The 16,583-nt window shown below is 39.0% G+C and overlaps 1 protein-coding gene across 1 annotated transcript in view; it reads left to right on the top strand.

The window, feature by feature from the left end:
* The first annotated feature begins 187 nt into the window (after nt 1-187).
* Nucleotides 188-16,583, top strand: part of PLPPR5 (phospholipid phosphatase related 5) — an 89,618-nt gene continuing 73,222 nt past the window's right edge. Inside the window, exon 1 of the mRNA XM_006919551.1 lies at nt 188-378. Coding sequence (XP_006919613.1) covers nt 190-378 — 189 coding nt within the window. The 5' untranslated portion in view covers nt 188-189. The remainder of the gene's footprint in view (nt 379-16,583) is intronic.

Below are 16,583 nucleotides of genomic sequence, written 5' to 3'. Positions count from 1 at the left end.
GGGAGCCGCCTCCGCTGCCGCCTGACGGTGCCTCGAAACCCGGACCTGCCTCCGCCTAGTCCTCCGGCGGCTCCATCCCGCCTCCCGCCGCCCCCGCCGCCGCGCCCCCGGCGGCTGCCTCGGCGGACCCGGGAGGCGTGCATGCCCCCGCTGCCCGCGGCGCTCACCAGCAGCATGCTCTATTTCCAGATGGTGATCATGGCAGGGACGGTGATGCTGGCGTACTACTTCGAGTACACGGACACGTTCACTGTGAACGTGCAGGGCTTCTTCTGCCACGACAGCGCCTACCGCAAGCCCGACCCGGGCCCGGAGGACAGCAGCGCCGTACCCCCCGTGCTCCTCTACTCGCTGGCCGCAGGGGTCCCAGTGCTCGTGGTAAGCCCGGGGGTGCTCGCTCGCGCCCCCGTCTCCCTTCTTTCGCCCTTCGCCTTGGGGGTTGAGGCCCCGCGGACGATCGGGGCGCGGCAGCCTTTGCCTTCTAAGTTCCTCCAAGTTGCGTGCAGCCCCTTCCCCAGAGGACCTTCTTCCAGGGCGCGTCAGGGTGGGTGCGAAGGAAGCCCCCGTCTCTTCCCACACGCCACCCCCGCAAGCCCTGTGGTGGCTGCAGTCTTGGGTGATGGAGCGGGGGATGGGAGGGAAGGGGGCTGTGGGAGGTAATGGGCGAGGGTCCGGGCTGGGGTGGAGGTGAGCCACTGGGATGAATTTTGACTACATCTACTCGGTGGCCTTGCTCTCGGATTGCGACGGGAAGATGAGCAGCCGCGGGGTCGGCCAGAGAGAGAGAGAGAGACAGAGAGAGAGAGAGAGAGAGAAGAGATCAATTGCTGGGGTGTGGAAGAGACTCCTGCTCCCGGCGCCTTGTGCCTATTTTACCATTTACCACCCCCTTTCCCCTTCAGGTGAAAGTGCCAGTGGAACTTAGCTGACCAGGGAACAGATCTCTGAAAAAGAATATGAGAACTTCTAAATGAAGAGGCTCCGCAGCAGTGCTAGCTGAAAAGCAGGAGCTGTGCCTAAATTCCAAGATTTATTTAAAGGCTGCTCCACTCCCGGGGCAGCTTAAGTCCTTTTCTCTTAGAGCCTCGCTGAGAACGCCTTTTGGATGTATGGGCTGTATGTGTGTGTGTGTGTGTGTGTGTGTGTGTGTGTGTGTGTGTGTCTATACGGACACACACACGTGTGCATATATGTAATTATTAGGATAATAATCAATAATTTACATATGTAAATATGGTGCAAAGTTATTGGTAGAATTGGTGGTGGTTCTTCAGAAAACATTATGGTTCCTGTAGTATTGCCAGAGTATCAGAGGTTCCCTTCCTCTGTGGCACTGCCTGCCTCCCTCTCTCTCTGCCACCCTCCCTCAACTGTTAACAGATAACAAATAGGAAATTAAAAACTGAAGAGGGAAGTGAAAAGGAAGTGTTATTTTCAGTGTCTGAACATGTAAATCACAGTAATGAAATGTTAAGAACATCTGTCATCTCTGTTAGGTTTGGCTATTCATGTTTTCTTTGATTTTAGGGGAAATAATTTAATAATTTACAAAATAATGAAAAGCACCTAACATGTATAATGGAATTCTAGGAACAAACCGGGTAACTTCTTGCTAACTTCAAAGTAACTTTGTTTATCACGGGTACTGTGATAGTTGACTTCAAAGTCAGCTGTGGCATACCGGTTTGAGAGGTGTTAGACCTTGCACCAGAAAATGTTTTGTTTTGTTTTAATGCTGAAATGTGTCAGAAACCCCAAATCCAGCTACCTATTTGTTTGTGTTCTCTCGCCTTCACTTGAAAAGCTGGGAGAGAAAAAATTGGTTTTTCTTGAGGCCCTTTTTGCTTTCTGTAGATATTTAGCTTCCAGGCACATGTTTTCTGGAAACTAAATAGTTCAGAGATTTTTCAAGGACTTTATTTACTTACTTACTTACTTACTTACTTACTTACTTACTTACTTATTTATTTATAGGAAAAAAGCCTGACATTTTCAGGACAATGGTTTGGTTACAACCATAATCAATAATGTCTGTAACCTGTCCCTTGGTAATTACCATTCTGTGTTTTCTTTAAATGAGATGCACTTTTCAGATCCTAACCATTCATCTATGGTGGCAGGTTGAGACATTAACATATTGGCCCAAAGATTTTGGTTATTCTCCACTTAGGGGGAACTAAGCAGGGGAAAGGGAATGAGTCATTCCTGGGTGCCTACTCTGTAGAGAGCACTGAGTTGTCATAGCCACGTGTTGTCAGAGCAACCCCTCCAGGAGATAGTCTCTCCAATTAACATGGAGGACATTGAGGGTCAGATAATAAACTACAAACACCTGAAAACAAAAATGGTGGGTGCGGTGTTTGTATGCCAGAGACAGGTGCCAGATGTCATGCTACTTCTAGTACTTCCTGAGAATGAGTCCTCTGAAGGGAAGACCAGAGATGGCTGATGGGCAGGCATCAAGGCAAGATCCAACTTCATTTACATGTTTTGACTTTCAGTGCTTCAAGTACCAGAGGAAGAATTTGGGAGTCAATCTGCAGAGAAGGAGGTGTTAGGTTTTGAAGGATAGCTGTGCTGCTGGTTTTTGCTTTCCCTTTGCTTTGGATAGTATACTCACAGTGTGAAAAGTTGGGAACAGTAATGGCAGCTCTGCCTTTCCATTCCTTTCAAGAACACTGGCTTAGCACAGTCATGTTGCATGGAAGTACTATTATTGCTAATAATGCTAGTAGTGCCTGTCATTTTTTGAGTTATATAATTTCACCCATCCAATATTTGCACTATCTCTGGAAGCAATTATTGTTATTGTCACCTATCATTTGAGAAAACTGAGACTTATAAAGATTAAGTAACTTGCCCAAGGACCAGAGCTAAAAATGTTATACCCAGAATTTTAATCCTACTCTGTCAAACTCCCAAGCCTTTGCCTTTTCCTTTACAATATGCAAATTTAGTTTACTCATAAATCATTCTTTTCAGTACATGCCTCAAACAGTCTCATTCTCCATCTCATATTTTTTGGACTGTAGTGATAAAGGTTCTTCATAGTCTATATATTTTTAACCTTTGAAACTCATTTCTAATGCTTTAGATTCATTGTGAAAGCAGCTCTCCTCACTATCATTTTTGGTTTCCTTTCATACTTTTTAAATTTATTTATCTCAAAGTTAAAAGCAACATATTTTTTCAATTTTATCACTTTTACATAGTGTTGACTCAGGGCCCAGGTTTGGAGTCTAACAAATTTGGATTCAGATCCAAAGTACTTCCTGCTGTTGCTATGCTAACAGTTGGGAACTCTGCTTGCTGGGTAACCTTGAACAACTTATTTAAGCTTGTTAAGCCTCAATTTCCTGTCACAGGATTTTGAATATTAAATTAGATATATAAACGTCATCCTTGGCTTATAGTTGATACTCCATAAGAGATCACTATATCATTATCAACAAAATAGTAATTTAGTAAATGTCTATTGAATTCCTGCGTTGCAAGCACCATATAAGGCAGAGTAGTGGTTATAAAGGAAACTTCAGACGTAAACCGTGCTCACTGATCCTAAGGAGTTTACAGCCTAATTTGGGAAATTATAACACGGCAAAGGTCATAGCATAAATCATCATAATAAAAGTGTTACATGTACATATATCCTTACATAAATATATATGTATGTACATAACACAAGGACCTCTGATGGTTCAGAAGAGGATGAAGTTATTTTTATTTGGAGGGGTAAGGAAAAGCTTCATGAAAGAAAATGGTGGCATTTGAGATGTGACTTGAATGAGAGGCTGAAATAAAATTTGAGTCAGAACATCACAGAAGCAGCTACATGAACAACCATTTGGTCACAAAAAAATGTAGGCTGTACTCGAAACAGCGGTTGGTTTGTCTTGTTCCTTGTTCACTGGTGTGTCAGGCAACACAGCGGGCACACTGTTGAGGAGGAAGACTAGGGTCTCATTAATGAGTCCTGTAATGCCAGGCTGAGAGTTTTTCTCAATTTGTGGGAAATTGAGTAATGTAGGGACATTATGTGATGGGTGGTGTTTTAGGACATTTTGGACAGTTTGTAGGGCTGTTTCATTATTAAAATGTCTGTATGAGGTAATTTTAAACTCTTTAAACCCAAGTCTATTTTGCACTGTTAAATAGTATTATTTTAATCATATTTTCCGAAAACACCTGTAATTTGGGCTCATTTACAAAGATGACATGGTTTACAAACTCTTCGAAAACAGATTTCTTTGGTTTGATCTGTATAGCATTGGCCAAAGCGCCACGTACAGAATTTAGAGATATAAATTTAATTAGTGATCTTGGTTTCCACTGAGTTAAAGAACTGGCGATGGCAATAGTTTCTGCTCCCCAAATTTGGACACAGTGGCCACTAGCAGCTATTGTTCCCTAGATCTCTAAGCAATACAGATGATCTGAAAGAGAAGGAACTAGATCTTCTATCTTGGTAGAGCCAAAACCGAGAAACCGGCACCAAGAGGAACAGGTTTGAGTGTTAGGGACATCTCCGATTCTTTATGCCTACATGCCCAGCGACGTACTTTTGTTTGTTGGTGGATTCTAGGGCTGATAAAATATTATCAGCCACAAAAATTGGGGAGTCCGAATAGCAAGAATAGTAAAAATCATAACTCCGTTCTTGGAACCAAGTCAGTGATTCCTACCTTCAAGATCTCCATTTCTTCAAGAGGGCTAACACTAGCTAATATTTCCTACACACTTGACACCGTATTAGGTGCACTAAATGCATTACTTCATTTAATGCTCACCATGGTAGTACTTTCTTTAAAGTACTACTTAAATGATACTACACAGGTACTATCATTAAGCCCATTTTATAAATGAGATATATGATGTTTAGTGAGATTATATGTCAGACTTGTATTAAAGATTTAAAATCCACTAATACAATTAATTTTCACAATAAACCTATGAAGGCAACTGGATATAAGAAAGATTAGATGACCAATTCAGAGTCCCACAGTGATAGTGCCAGAGTTGTCAAAGCCTGTGCACTTAGTTCTTTTGTTCTATACCTTTATCCTAACATATTAATGAATCTTTAAAGATTTTTAGTCATAATGATTCAACATTAGAAGAGTCAATTTTTTCTCAAGAATTTTATTCTCAATTTCAGTGTTTCTGGTTTGATGGGAAGCTGTGTGTTCCACTGTAGATAATGATTTCAATGTGTGGTGTAGGAAATTATGTTTTTCCGATTAAGCTTGAAATGTTGTGGAGAGGTGGGTGGCAGCAGAAGGGATTCAAAGAAATTTCTGTTCTGAAGCCACATTTCCTATCTCTGTAGCACACGCACACCGATATGGTGTGTGGCCACCTGTGTTTATGTGGAACCACCCTCTGGGTCTAGATCTGCAACTGTAGTGCACGGACAGCGGAGTGGGCTTCAGGTAGAAGGGCATGTTTCTTAAAATGGGACCTAGAGCTAGATTTGGGGGAGCAGTGAACACATTGAAATTGTGTATCAAACGCTGCATGTATGCACATATGCACTTTCCTAGTAAGAGCCTCCAGGGCTTAATTACGTTGTCAGAGATGTTCAAGGTCCCCTAACAGTCAGAAACTACTCTTTGAGGGTATATAGATCTGTTTAAACCCCTCCATAAGCATCTTAGGATCTTGCTTTACTTAGATAGTCTCATTCATATTTATTGATTCATATTCTCCCTCCCTTTTTTTCCTCCCTCTTCCCCTCTCTCCTTTTTGTCTTTTTCCATTTATCCCCTTCCCTTTGAACACTGATAAGGAGATGGTGATGCAGAGGGGAGAGCAGAGGCCCAGGACTCTGAAAACCCAGCTAGCTTTTCCTCCTTCTCCTTTTCCCTCTCGTTCCCATCCTTCTGCCTCTTCTCCTCCCCCTCCCTTTCTCCCCTGTCCTCTCCCTGTCTCCCCCTCCCCTCCATCCCCCATTGCGCATTATTCCTGTGGCTTCTCTGAGCCAGTTACCTTATCTGAAAAAATGTTGACTTATTCCTTCCTACCTTTCTGAGCTACTGTGAGAATCAAAAGGATGAGCAGGCACTTTGGAGATAATAAATCGCTTCATACATATGAGGAAAACATAATGTGAGCAGAATATACGGGTTAGTAGCCACCTGGTTGTTGATGGTTATGACTGCTTTGTAGGATGGCTTTGCCAGTCTAATACACTTACTCTGTGGAGTGGAAAAATGAATAAGACTTTTATACTTTTTTATGAGTTTCCTGTAGAATGAATAGCAAAAATAAATACCATAAAAAGCCAACAGTATGAAATAGTCTCCCAACTAATTATTACAGAGTATTACTCCAATAATCAATGCTGTTTTTCAAAATATTTCAATCAGCTCTGAGTATCGTCAAGATTATTATAAAGAATCATTCCATTTATTTATGTAATTTGAAAGAAAGACTGTTTCAGGGATCAATGTTGATAACCATCTGTTGAGTACAGATTATATCAGATTAATTCTTAAATTTGCACCATGCCTAAAAGACATTATTTGTAAAAGTTTTGAATGATGAAAATTCATCTATTATATACTAGGTACAATGATATTGCTTGGACTTGTGTAACAAATAGGCCTATTCACTGCCTTTCAAGAGTTCAAACAAAATGCATGAAATTATATCCCTAAGCTTCAGTTTTCTTGTCTTTAAGATTGAGAGAATGATACTTAACATGAAGCCTGATAAGAATTAAATGTAAGCATGCATTAAGTACTCAATGAATGATAGCTGCTCTTCTAGCATAAATGCCAATGATATTTATCGATTGTGCATAGCAAAAGGACATCAGGTGTGCCTAATCATTTCTGTTGAATGAATGAGGTGAACCATCTACTGTTCACATTCACCCTCTCAGAAAATACATGTGGTAACACATTTAGAGAGCTTAAGCAATTTGCTCCAGTTGGTAAATGACACATGGAGGATCTGAACCTATTACTTCAAGTCCAGTGCTCTGCTGGCTACAGGCGGTTGCCCACTAATTTGATTCATAGCATAAATGGTGGCATTCCTAGAAGACGAGGGAGAGTTAAAGCATATTGATTGCATATCAGTGTGCTCTTTACAGTATCCATGTGCTTATTGATGTACAGCCTCGATTACAATCAGACATGAAAAGGAAATTTAAAGTCTGTGTTCAAAGACAAAACTTCATTAGTTCCTAAGGCCAGTGGAATAACAAATAGAACTCAAACTTGATTTTTCCAGTTCAACATTTCCATCATACAGGTCGAGAAGGCAAGTTCTGATGTGAGTGTTATGATTTTAACCTGGAGTTAGGAGGATCCTTCTAACAGACTGGAAAATCGTAAGGAATATCATTCTGATGGAAGATATTTTAAATTATGTGAAATGAAATTCTATATTCAGTATTATTTAAACTATTTCTGAGAATGCCAGTTTTCACTCAGCAGGATGGTTATTTTTTTAGTAATGTTATGACAGATGTACTTTGAGAATCACTGTCAGTAAAGTCACCTTTTTTTTTTTTTTGTAAAAACAAAATCAGAGATTTTTTTCTAGACCTGGTGCATTTAAAACTCTAAAGACAGTCTTTTGGTGGACATTTCTCACCGAGAGAACATGTATGAGTGAAAATGTGTGTGTATAGTACGTATGTATATATTTTGGTGTATAATAAATTTGTAATTTTTTGTATGAATACTTTTTTATCTCCCTTGCTTCTAACCTCTGTAATACTTCCCTCGTCTCTTCCCCACAAAATACCAACTTTTGGAACATTCCACTCCATCCTTCCAGACTTAGCTTCAACTCCTCTGAGCAGATCTCTTGCCCCCACACTCCAAAGAAGTAACGGCATTGTCTTTTATGATTTCTTCACTTCTCACAAATTACGGCTTTAAAATAACCTTACGTTGTGGTTTATATTTATTTTTATTCCTGTTTTCTGACTTTGAGATGCTCACTAGACTCAAGCATCTCAAAGTCAGCCTGTTATAATCTAATTCAAGCCAATTTTGTCATACCCAATTCTGGTTATTTTTGGTAGATAAGATGATGAGGTTATAATGACCAAAATCTGCTGAGCGTATAGTTACTTAATAATCATTCATTAAAATAGAGAAAATAGTCCATGTACCCTGTTCTGTAAGTTTAGTTTTGGGTGAATGAAATCCTGCATGAGGGGTCTGGCACAGTCCCTTGGGATTCTTTGTCCTCAGGCTGACACGCTTCAAGCAGAAACCATCCTAAACCGATGGCTGGACCCTAAGGCCCTTAAGAACAAAGCATTGGGATTTAAGTTACAGGTCTCACTGAAGACTTAAACCTTGTTAATTCAGGGTAGAAAATATCTCCAAACTATTTTAGTCTATCCGCCTAGCTTGAAAATCTTTAATTTCACAATAAAGAGTCCATTTTTAGTATTCATCATGCTAATTAAAAGTCACTACTTTCACCAATTAAAAATCATTTTTTATATCCACAATCCTAATTAAATCAGTTGTTAATGTGTGGATAGTAAAGACTCGTAGCAGCCTCTTTGGAGTGGACCTTTCTGATAGAAGGATCGTGACTACCTGGGACTTCCTCCCCCGCTCCCTTTCTCATTCCTTCTCTCTTTGAGCAAATATTTGCTGAACATCTTCCATATGTAGCATACCTTGAAAATAATAATGAAAGAGGTTACTTGACTTGCTCCAAATCCCAAAACTAAGATTAAAGCAACCTCTCCCTTCTCCAAATCTTTCAAAGCAGTATCAGGAAATAAAAAGCTTATGAAATCATAGGGCAGTGAAATACAAATGTAGTCCTGACATGTCTATGTATTCCAAAATAACTTAGACCATTTTCTCTCTAAGGGTGGCAGGATTTGTGCTGATAGAACCAGAACCTCTATGCCGAGTAAATTGTGTATTGTGTTTTTAGTGCAATGACTTCCCCCCACTTTTGTAAGGGTGCTTTCTGTAGTGCCAGCAGAAACTGTACTTTTCTATCAAGATTTTTTATAGAGATTTCAGATTTAGCTTTTTCTCACACTGGGGTGCACAGAAGCACTTTTCACGCTGAGAAGCAGCTTATAATTTCAGAGATCTCATCAAAGCAGAATGCCATGTTCTCACAGACACCAAAATTGAGCATTCTTGGATGGAATAGCACACCTGGGGTCTCATCTTGTAATTTAAAATGACATTTCCAATTAAAGAACAAAACAATATCTTTGGGTGGGTGACAGTGACCTCTTCCTTTGCATGTGCCTTTGCTGCCTTGGGTTTTCTCAGTTACTAAAATGAATGAAGAGACTTAGTCAAAACTACGTGACAACCCTCTTGGTCTTTTACAAAGAGACCTTTGTTCCCCTTCTCTCTGGTTCCTCATCACATGATTACTTGGGGTACCCTTTTCATTTTTCCTGGGTTAAGTCTAGAATACAGATATAGGAATCCAGTAGACACTTTATTCAAGCCACGCTGTCAGGCCCCTTCTGCCATTCCATTTTCAGAAAAGATTTGTGAATCCAATATGAGAGAGAACACGCTTCTTTGTAGCTGGAACTTTTTAGTCATGAAAGAAGCCTCAGAGATCATTTAGTTTACTTCTTAATTGTCAAATGAATGGCCAGAGAGAATAAGTGACTTGCCCAAGGCCATGCTACTAATAGGAATTACACAAAAAGTTAACATATATGGGCACTTGGTAATGCCAGGCATTGTTGTAAGTGCTTTTTAGGTGTTAATTAATTTAATCCTCAAAACAGCACTGGAGATAGGCACTATTGTTATCTCAATTTATAGATGGAGACACTGAGGCACAGAAAGATTAAGCACCTAGCCCAGGGCCCCTTGGCAGAATGACTCTGATGTGCTTTTAACACAGGGATGGTCTTTGTTCCCATTACTGAATCTTTACCATCTCCTGGGGGGCTTAAGACCACCTGCAATGAATCTCTCTGCATGGCAGCATTGGCTGGGAGAGAGAGATGGAGTATGTGATTATGAGAGTTTTTTTCTTATGACTTTATACTGTTAACTGGAAAGATTTTACTGAATGTTATATTTACAATTAACACTTAATTTGTGACAATGAACAGGTAGTAGCAGATAAGCAAAGAGAGCATTTAATTCCCAAATCATTTGGTTCTGTTATGCCTTCTTTTACGTCCCTAACATCAAATCTTTTCAGGTAAAAAGTAAAACTGCATGAGAAACTCTCTACAAGTGATCATAACAATATCCTACTCATTTTTGATGTGCAGATTGCAAATTCTTATAGTGTGATTTTAACATAATATAATCATAACACTATATCTAACTAACATATCTGCATATCTGCTGCACCCAAGGCACAATCATTTCTTTAAGGTTTGGCAACTAGTTAGAGACATGAAAAAACCAGTCAGAGGTATAAATATATTTAAAAGAAAGTGTAGACATTTATATATTGAAGTCTTTCTCTCTCTCTCTCTCTTTTTTTTTTTTTGAAGGAACTTAAAAATACTTTTAAAATGACAGCAAAAACTCTTGGTCCAATCCTGTGGTGCCATTTCCTGGGGGACAACAGAGACTTGGGAAAGCAGTTCTGTGCTATGCTGTGCTTTATCTTATTCTCCCTGCTTTTCTATCTACGCTTTAAACACTTCCCACGCTTTAATTCAGGCCCCTCCAATTCCACCCCTTTCATAACTCTTTCCTTGAAGCTGCTAGTCAACAGTGATCTATATTTCCTGTAAACTTCTTTTTTGAATAATAGTCTTTTCCTCTAATCTTATGCAGTCTCCATAAAAGAGAAGGGTAGTTGCAGATGTGGGGTGAGGAGCAGGAGAGAAAGCAAGATGAAATAAAAGAAACTGTGCTATACTGTGTACTGTTTTGTGGAAACAGTGAATGCAGATGATTGGTAATAAATTTTGTACATGCAGGTTTCGTGATTATCTGAAATTAAAATAAATAAAGGAACAATGACTCACTGGCTTGATAAGCAGGTGACCTAAGCTTTCCTCCTTGCTCTGACTCATGGCTTCCCAGGCAGCCCTTTCTGGGTATGAGACAAGTCTCACTATTAGGACCCTCGACCTTACACTGAAGTAAGGTCTATCTTTCTGAATCTTCTGCTCTCTAGCCTGTCTCACCTTTTGAAGCCATGTGGAGGATGTTTCCTAATGTTCGAAGCTCTCGTTCAGTTCTCCAATTCTTCCTTTCTTGAGACCTACAATCTTCATCTTTCATGGCATGGATTCGAGTCCGTGCTACCATGCTAGCTGCACACATCTGACTTCATGGCCTATGTTTTTAAGATGTAGCACCAGCACTCAGTGATGTATTTCGGGTGTACTTTTACCCCTGGCAAGCAGAGCAGGAATTTTACATGCATTAATGCATTAGCCTTAATGCATTAGCTCTGGGGTCAGTATAAAGCCACCTTGTGGTCAATTGTCTCATCTATAAAGGGAGTACGTTAAATTTTTTTCAAGCAGGCAAAATCACTGCACAATGATGGACAGTGTCCCCCTCCCATGATCACAACAGACATTGCTAGAGATTGTGTTGTTGTTGTTGTTTTCACTGTGATTGATATAGGCTTCTTAAGACAAAACTCTAGGCGACCTCTTCTAATTGGATTTGCCATCTTGGAATCAGGTTATTATTAAAATGCTTCTAATTGTATGTAGCTTGTACAATGTAGTATACTACATAGTTATGCATTTAGTTAATTACATACAAATATTCTGGCCTTCAAAAGATTATAAATTCCTATAGACTAGGAAATATGGCTCATGTATCTTTGCCTCTTGCTCATCTCGTAGTGCCTAATATAATGCTTTTCAAATGGTAGATATAAGTAACTATTTGTATATTTTAAAAGAACAGAATTAGAGAAGCAGAAATTGACATGATTTTGGGTACTCTTTTTTCTTTAAGATTATTATTAATTTCCTAAGCATTTGAGTACATGCTATTTTTCATGATAAAATATATTTAGGTGCACTACCCATTCATAGATACTTAGATTATAAAGTCCAAATTTTTTTCAAAAACCAAAGTCTTCAATGTTTTGCATTATTTCCAGGTTATCCTTGATTTCAAATAGTTTCCCCATATACACCCATATAATTGTTTAAATTTAATCAAAGTTAGATAAAATGTAGTTCAAAATAAATTTCACTTCAAATGGAGAGTATTTCAAATGCCTCTCATTTTATTTTAAAATTCTTTAAAATCATCATATTTTTCTTCTGTAACTACTAATTCAGTTCCCCATGTCTTTAATTGTTTATAGCATATTTTTTATAACTTTAAATTGCCACTACTTAAGCATATTTGTAGTATATACTCTTTCTTCACCAAGTGTGATATTTTTCTATATTTCAAAACTTGTTTTTCCAAAACAACAAATTGGTTGATTTAAAAAGCATATCATCTTTCTTTCTATTTTGTAAATTAAACCACCAATACATTTTGCATCAGAAATTTGTATATATGGTAAATTAGAAAACTTTTTTTTTTGATGTTCTGATGTAGGATTCAGAGAGCAGGCAGTGTTTCTAAATGAGATGAGTCATGATTTTATTGTCGTTCAGGGTTTCTGAATCATACTCTGTACATTTTCATTAGTAATCATAGATTAAGAGTTGAAACATTTGACTCAATACCTGGAATTGTTTTTGAGAAGAGTTTCTTTCCTCAGAGAGTGATAAAAATTAGTGGCACTTTAGAGAATGACATTAATGAGTAAAGAAAGATTCAGTGCTGCTTGGGCAGGCTAATCACTTACAACTTCAATTAACTTTGGGAGCAACCGAGAACATGAAATCAGGATTTTACTGTTTATGGATACTTTCCATTGAAATTCGGGATTTCCCAATTATTGTAAAATATCAAACAAGTGCAAATTAGCACCTCACCTTATCAAATGGGTGCAAATGAAATAGCCTATTAGCAATTACATTAAAGCACAAGTATCTGGTATTCAGTAATTCACTCCTTCATGTATTCATTAAAATACATTTCCTGAGTCCTCCCTGGAAAAGGCTTTGTGTGTGTAATGGGTTCTGCATATTTGAAGATGGAAGAAAGGATTTCTGTCCTCAAAGAACTCAAATATACTAATCCTGGTAGAGATGCACATAAATGGCAATGCATGTGGGGCAAGGAAGAAAGATGAAGGAATGATGAAATAGAAGATTTCTGAGAGGTGGTGATGTTAGCTAAGCAAGGGAGTGAGGTGTTCCAAGCAAGGAGCATGTAAAGTCATATAAGCTGGAGAAAACTTCGTAGGTTGAAGGAACTCCAAGAATGTCTGAAATGTGAAAATTTATAGCACAGAAGTAGTTAGGTTCAAAACATAAGGCTGTTTAGCAAAAAATACGTTACAATGATACTCAGAGAATTAACTCAAAATTCCCCCATCCACTTGAAGAGGTAAACCTGTGATAAACATTCTAACCTCTTAGCCTCACTCCCTCTATCTGCAAAATGGAACATCTAAATCTTGTCTTACAAAGAAATCTTCTATTCCTGTGAAGGATTTTAATTTAGTAAACTAAAGGAAGAACGTTAGAATATTGTTTAGCAGTTTAAGAAATCTAAGGCAATATTCATCACATGGGTCTCTGCTGCTAAGTATGTTCCAGAGTACTTACAGTTTTAAAATAAAACTATCACTGTGAGATCAACTTTTACTAGATAATCTCTAAGAAGTTAACTCCAGTGACACACATACTACATGATTTTAAATCATTATTTGCAATGTGAACAATGCTAAAAGTTCAATATTTGTATAGTTACGAAAGTTCATGTTGGTATGCATAATTAAAATTTAAATTGGCAAAGATATTTTTGTTACTGTTGCTGTGTTTTGCTTCTATAATTAGGTCATCCTGAGTTGCATTCTAAGTTGCATAACAGGTGTGATCACCTGTGTAATAAGTATCTTCAATCTCCTCGTTATAAGTTGGAAATTAAAGGGAAATATGTGCATTTATATGTTGCTCTAGAAATTTGGGGACATGATATTACAGTTCTTTCAGAAAATGTGGGTTAAAATGTATGTGAAATAGAACAGTACTAGTTTTGGGAGGTGAAACTCAGATTTTCCAGTTTATACTATTAAGGATTAAATGTGCTTGGTTTTCTTGCAAGATGCTCTATCTTTCTAAATTTAGTCATCTAATTACAATTTCCATTCATGGAAAATGACTTTAAAGAGTACATAAGACAGGCTTTTACACAAACAAGCTTTGATTGGATTAATTGGATTTGCATAAATTTTATGATGTGAATGTGCTAGTGTCTTGGCCTCATTCATGTAGAAGGGAGAACTTAAAAGGATTTGAAAGAAGAAACACATTATAGACTGCAATGGAAGCATGTAAAAGCAGTCAGGTTAATGGCATGGCAAGAAGAAATCATAAGGAGCTGAAGCAATCAAAACTTAGGCAATATATAAGTTAACCAGCTTAGAAAGCTGGGCCTTGGGAAAAAGAAGTGGGGGATTCAGACAGATCACACAATTTAGTTTTTTGTTTTCCCCAAAGAAAAGGGATCTAAAGCAGCCCTGGCACCTGTCATAGGTTTGATTGCAGCGACTGGGGGAGCTGATGGTACATTTAAGACCAAGAAGGCCAAGGCAAGGATGGCAGCTTGGATTGTGGGCAGGCAGGCTTTTGGCAGGCAACCTACTAGAGGGTCACTTGGCCATCGGAGATCAGTGCTGAGCCAGGGTCACTGAAGAGATGACAGCGTGGAACTGGGACGCTGAGAAGTAGGGCAGAGCAGGGCAGTCTGGCAGAATCAGCAAGGACAGAGGGGCCAAAGGAGGGTGGTGACATGATGGTGCACCCAAGATGCACAGTCTAGGGCAGTGGAGCTTGGCAGCCCACATCGGGATCACCAGCAGCTGAGACCAGAAACACTTCCCAGCAGGCAGCAGTCAGGCACTCAGAAATTGATTATGAGCAGAGTCTAAACAACAGATATGAAGTAATAGAATTAAGAAAGCCTTGATGTGGAACCCAACTTCTGACCTTACAGCTGCTAGTGCAGAAGTGATCTGACGAACATTCATGTGTTAAATAATACTGTGGCATCAGGCATTAACAACATGACCCCTTGCATTTGTGTAAAGCTCTATCATTCACAGCATGGCTCACGACAACCACGTGGCATGGATATTATAATCACTTTAGAGATGATAAAACCCAGGCTCGGAAAAATTAGATCTGCTCAGTCTTGCAACCGAAACAGCGGCAGAACTTAGATTAGAACCTGTCCCTGTTGTTTTAAACCTTTGTTTGTGAAGTTCTTTGTGGTGAGTGAAGAAAAGGGCAACTGGTATGAAGATATGTGAGAAGAGCTCTGCTGACGTCGGAAGTTCGCATTCCGGTCAGGGATCCAGACTCATGCAGAAATAACCCTTGCATTTTGAAAACTCATCCCAGTACGAGGAGACTGCCTGGGACTTGGCAGGTACTCAGTTGCTGTTTTAATGAATATCAGGTGAGATGCTGTGGTAGCCAGTGAAGAACACAATCAATGTGAACTCAGGCTATAGAGATGGCTTCTCTGAGGACACGGCATTTTAGGTACTCAGTGACAGGAGGCTCCCATGAGCAGCGGGTGTGTTTGGATTTGCTTGGAAGTAGAGAGAAGTGATATTTATTGAGGTAAATTTAGAATGAGACATACCTGGGTGTGGATCTTGGATCTACTACTAATTAGTGTAATATGGGGCTGATTACTTGACCTCATTGATTCTCAGTTCTCTTGTTGTAAGTGCTCATCGTATAGAAGCTAGTGCTTTTGAACGTGTTAATTCGAGGGGGGAGTAATTTAATTTTCACGAAAGTTTTATCATTTTGTATTATCACCATTTTGCAAAAGAAGAAACCGAGCACCCCAAAATGTTAAATAACTTGCATGAAGTTAAGTAATTTGAAACCAGAAGGTCTTCCTGGCTCCAAAACCCATCTTTTCCCACCTTCCAGTGAAATACAAGGCACGTGTTCAGGGAGTCTAGGAAAAGTTTTGAAAAGAAGGAGCATGCTTCTTTCACTTAGTCCATTTGATTACACAAAGGGAGTCTGTACAAGGAGAGAAGAAGGAACAAGTGAGGAGAGCAATAATTTCTGTGTAATTGAAACATGTCCAAATGCAACGATGAACCATCTTTGATGGAGGGGAGGAGGTTTAGAGGACAGGATAAAAATTCCACATGAACATCAAATTGCTGAGACGCCAATTGAAAATGTTGTACTTATAATAAAGTAAGATGAAGTAAATCAAATGATATAAACATATTCACCTTCATATTCAATTGTGAATCTAGATGATATTGAGTTGAAATAAACCACCAGAAGAATTTATGTCTTATGGATGTTTAGAATTAGGAGAAAACAGCTAGACCAATAAGAACATTAAGTAGGATGGAGGTGAAAGAAAACTTGGGTGTTAGTTCCTTCCCACAGCATTATCTCAGCTTTATTTGTATTTAACAATGTCTTCATATCTTCTTTTGTCAATCCCGATTTCTCCAAATTATTCTCATTGAACGTAGGATCCCAGATAAGCAGGTATGATAAAAATGGAAATGTGAAGTTT

This window comes from Pteropus alecto, unplaced genomic scaffold, assembly GCF_000325575.1.
Source record: "Pteropus alecto unplaced genomic scaffold, ASM32557v1 scaffold106, whole genome shotgun sequence".
In the NCBI taxonomy this organism is placed as follows: Eukaryota; Metazoa; Chordata; class Mammalia; order Chiroptera; family Pteropodidae; genus Pteropus; species Pteropus alecto.
This window is presented reverse-complemented; position numbering and strand designations above follow the sequence as displayed.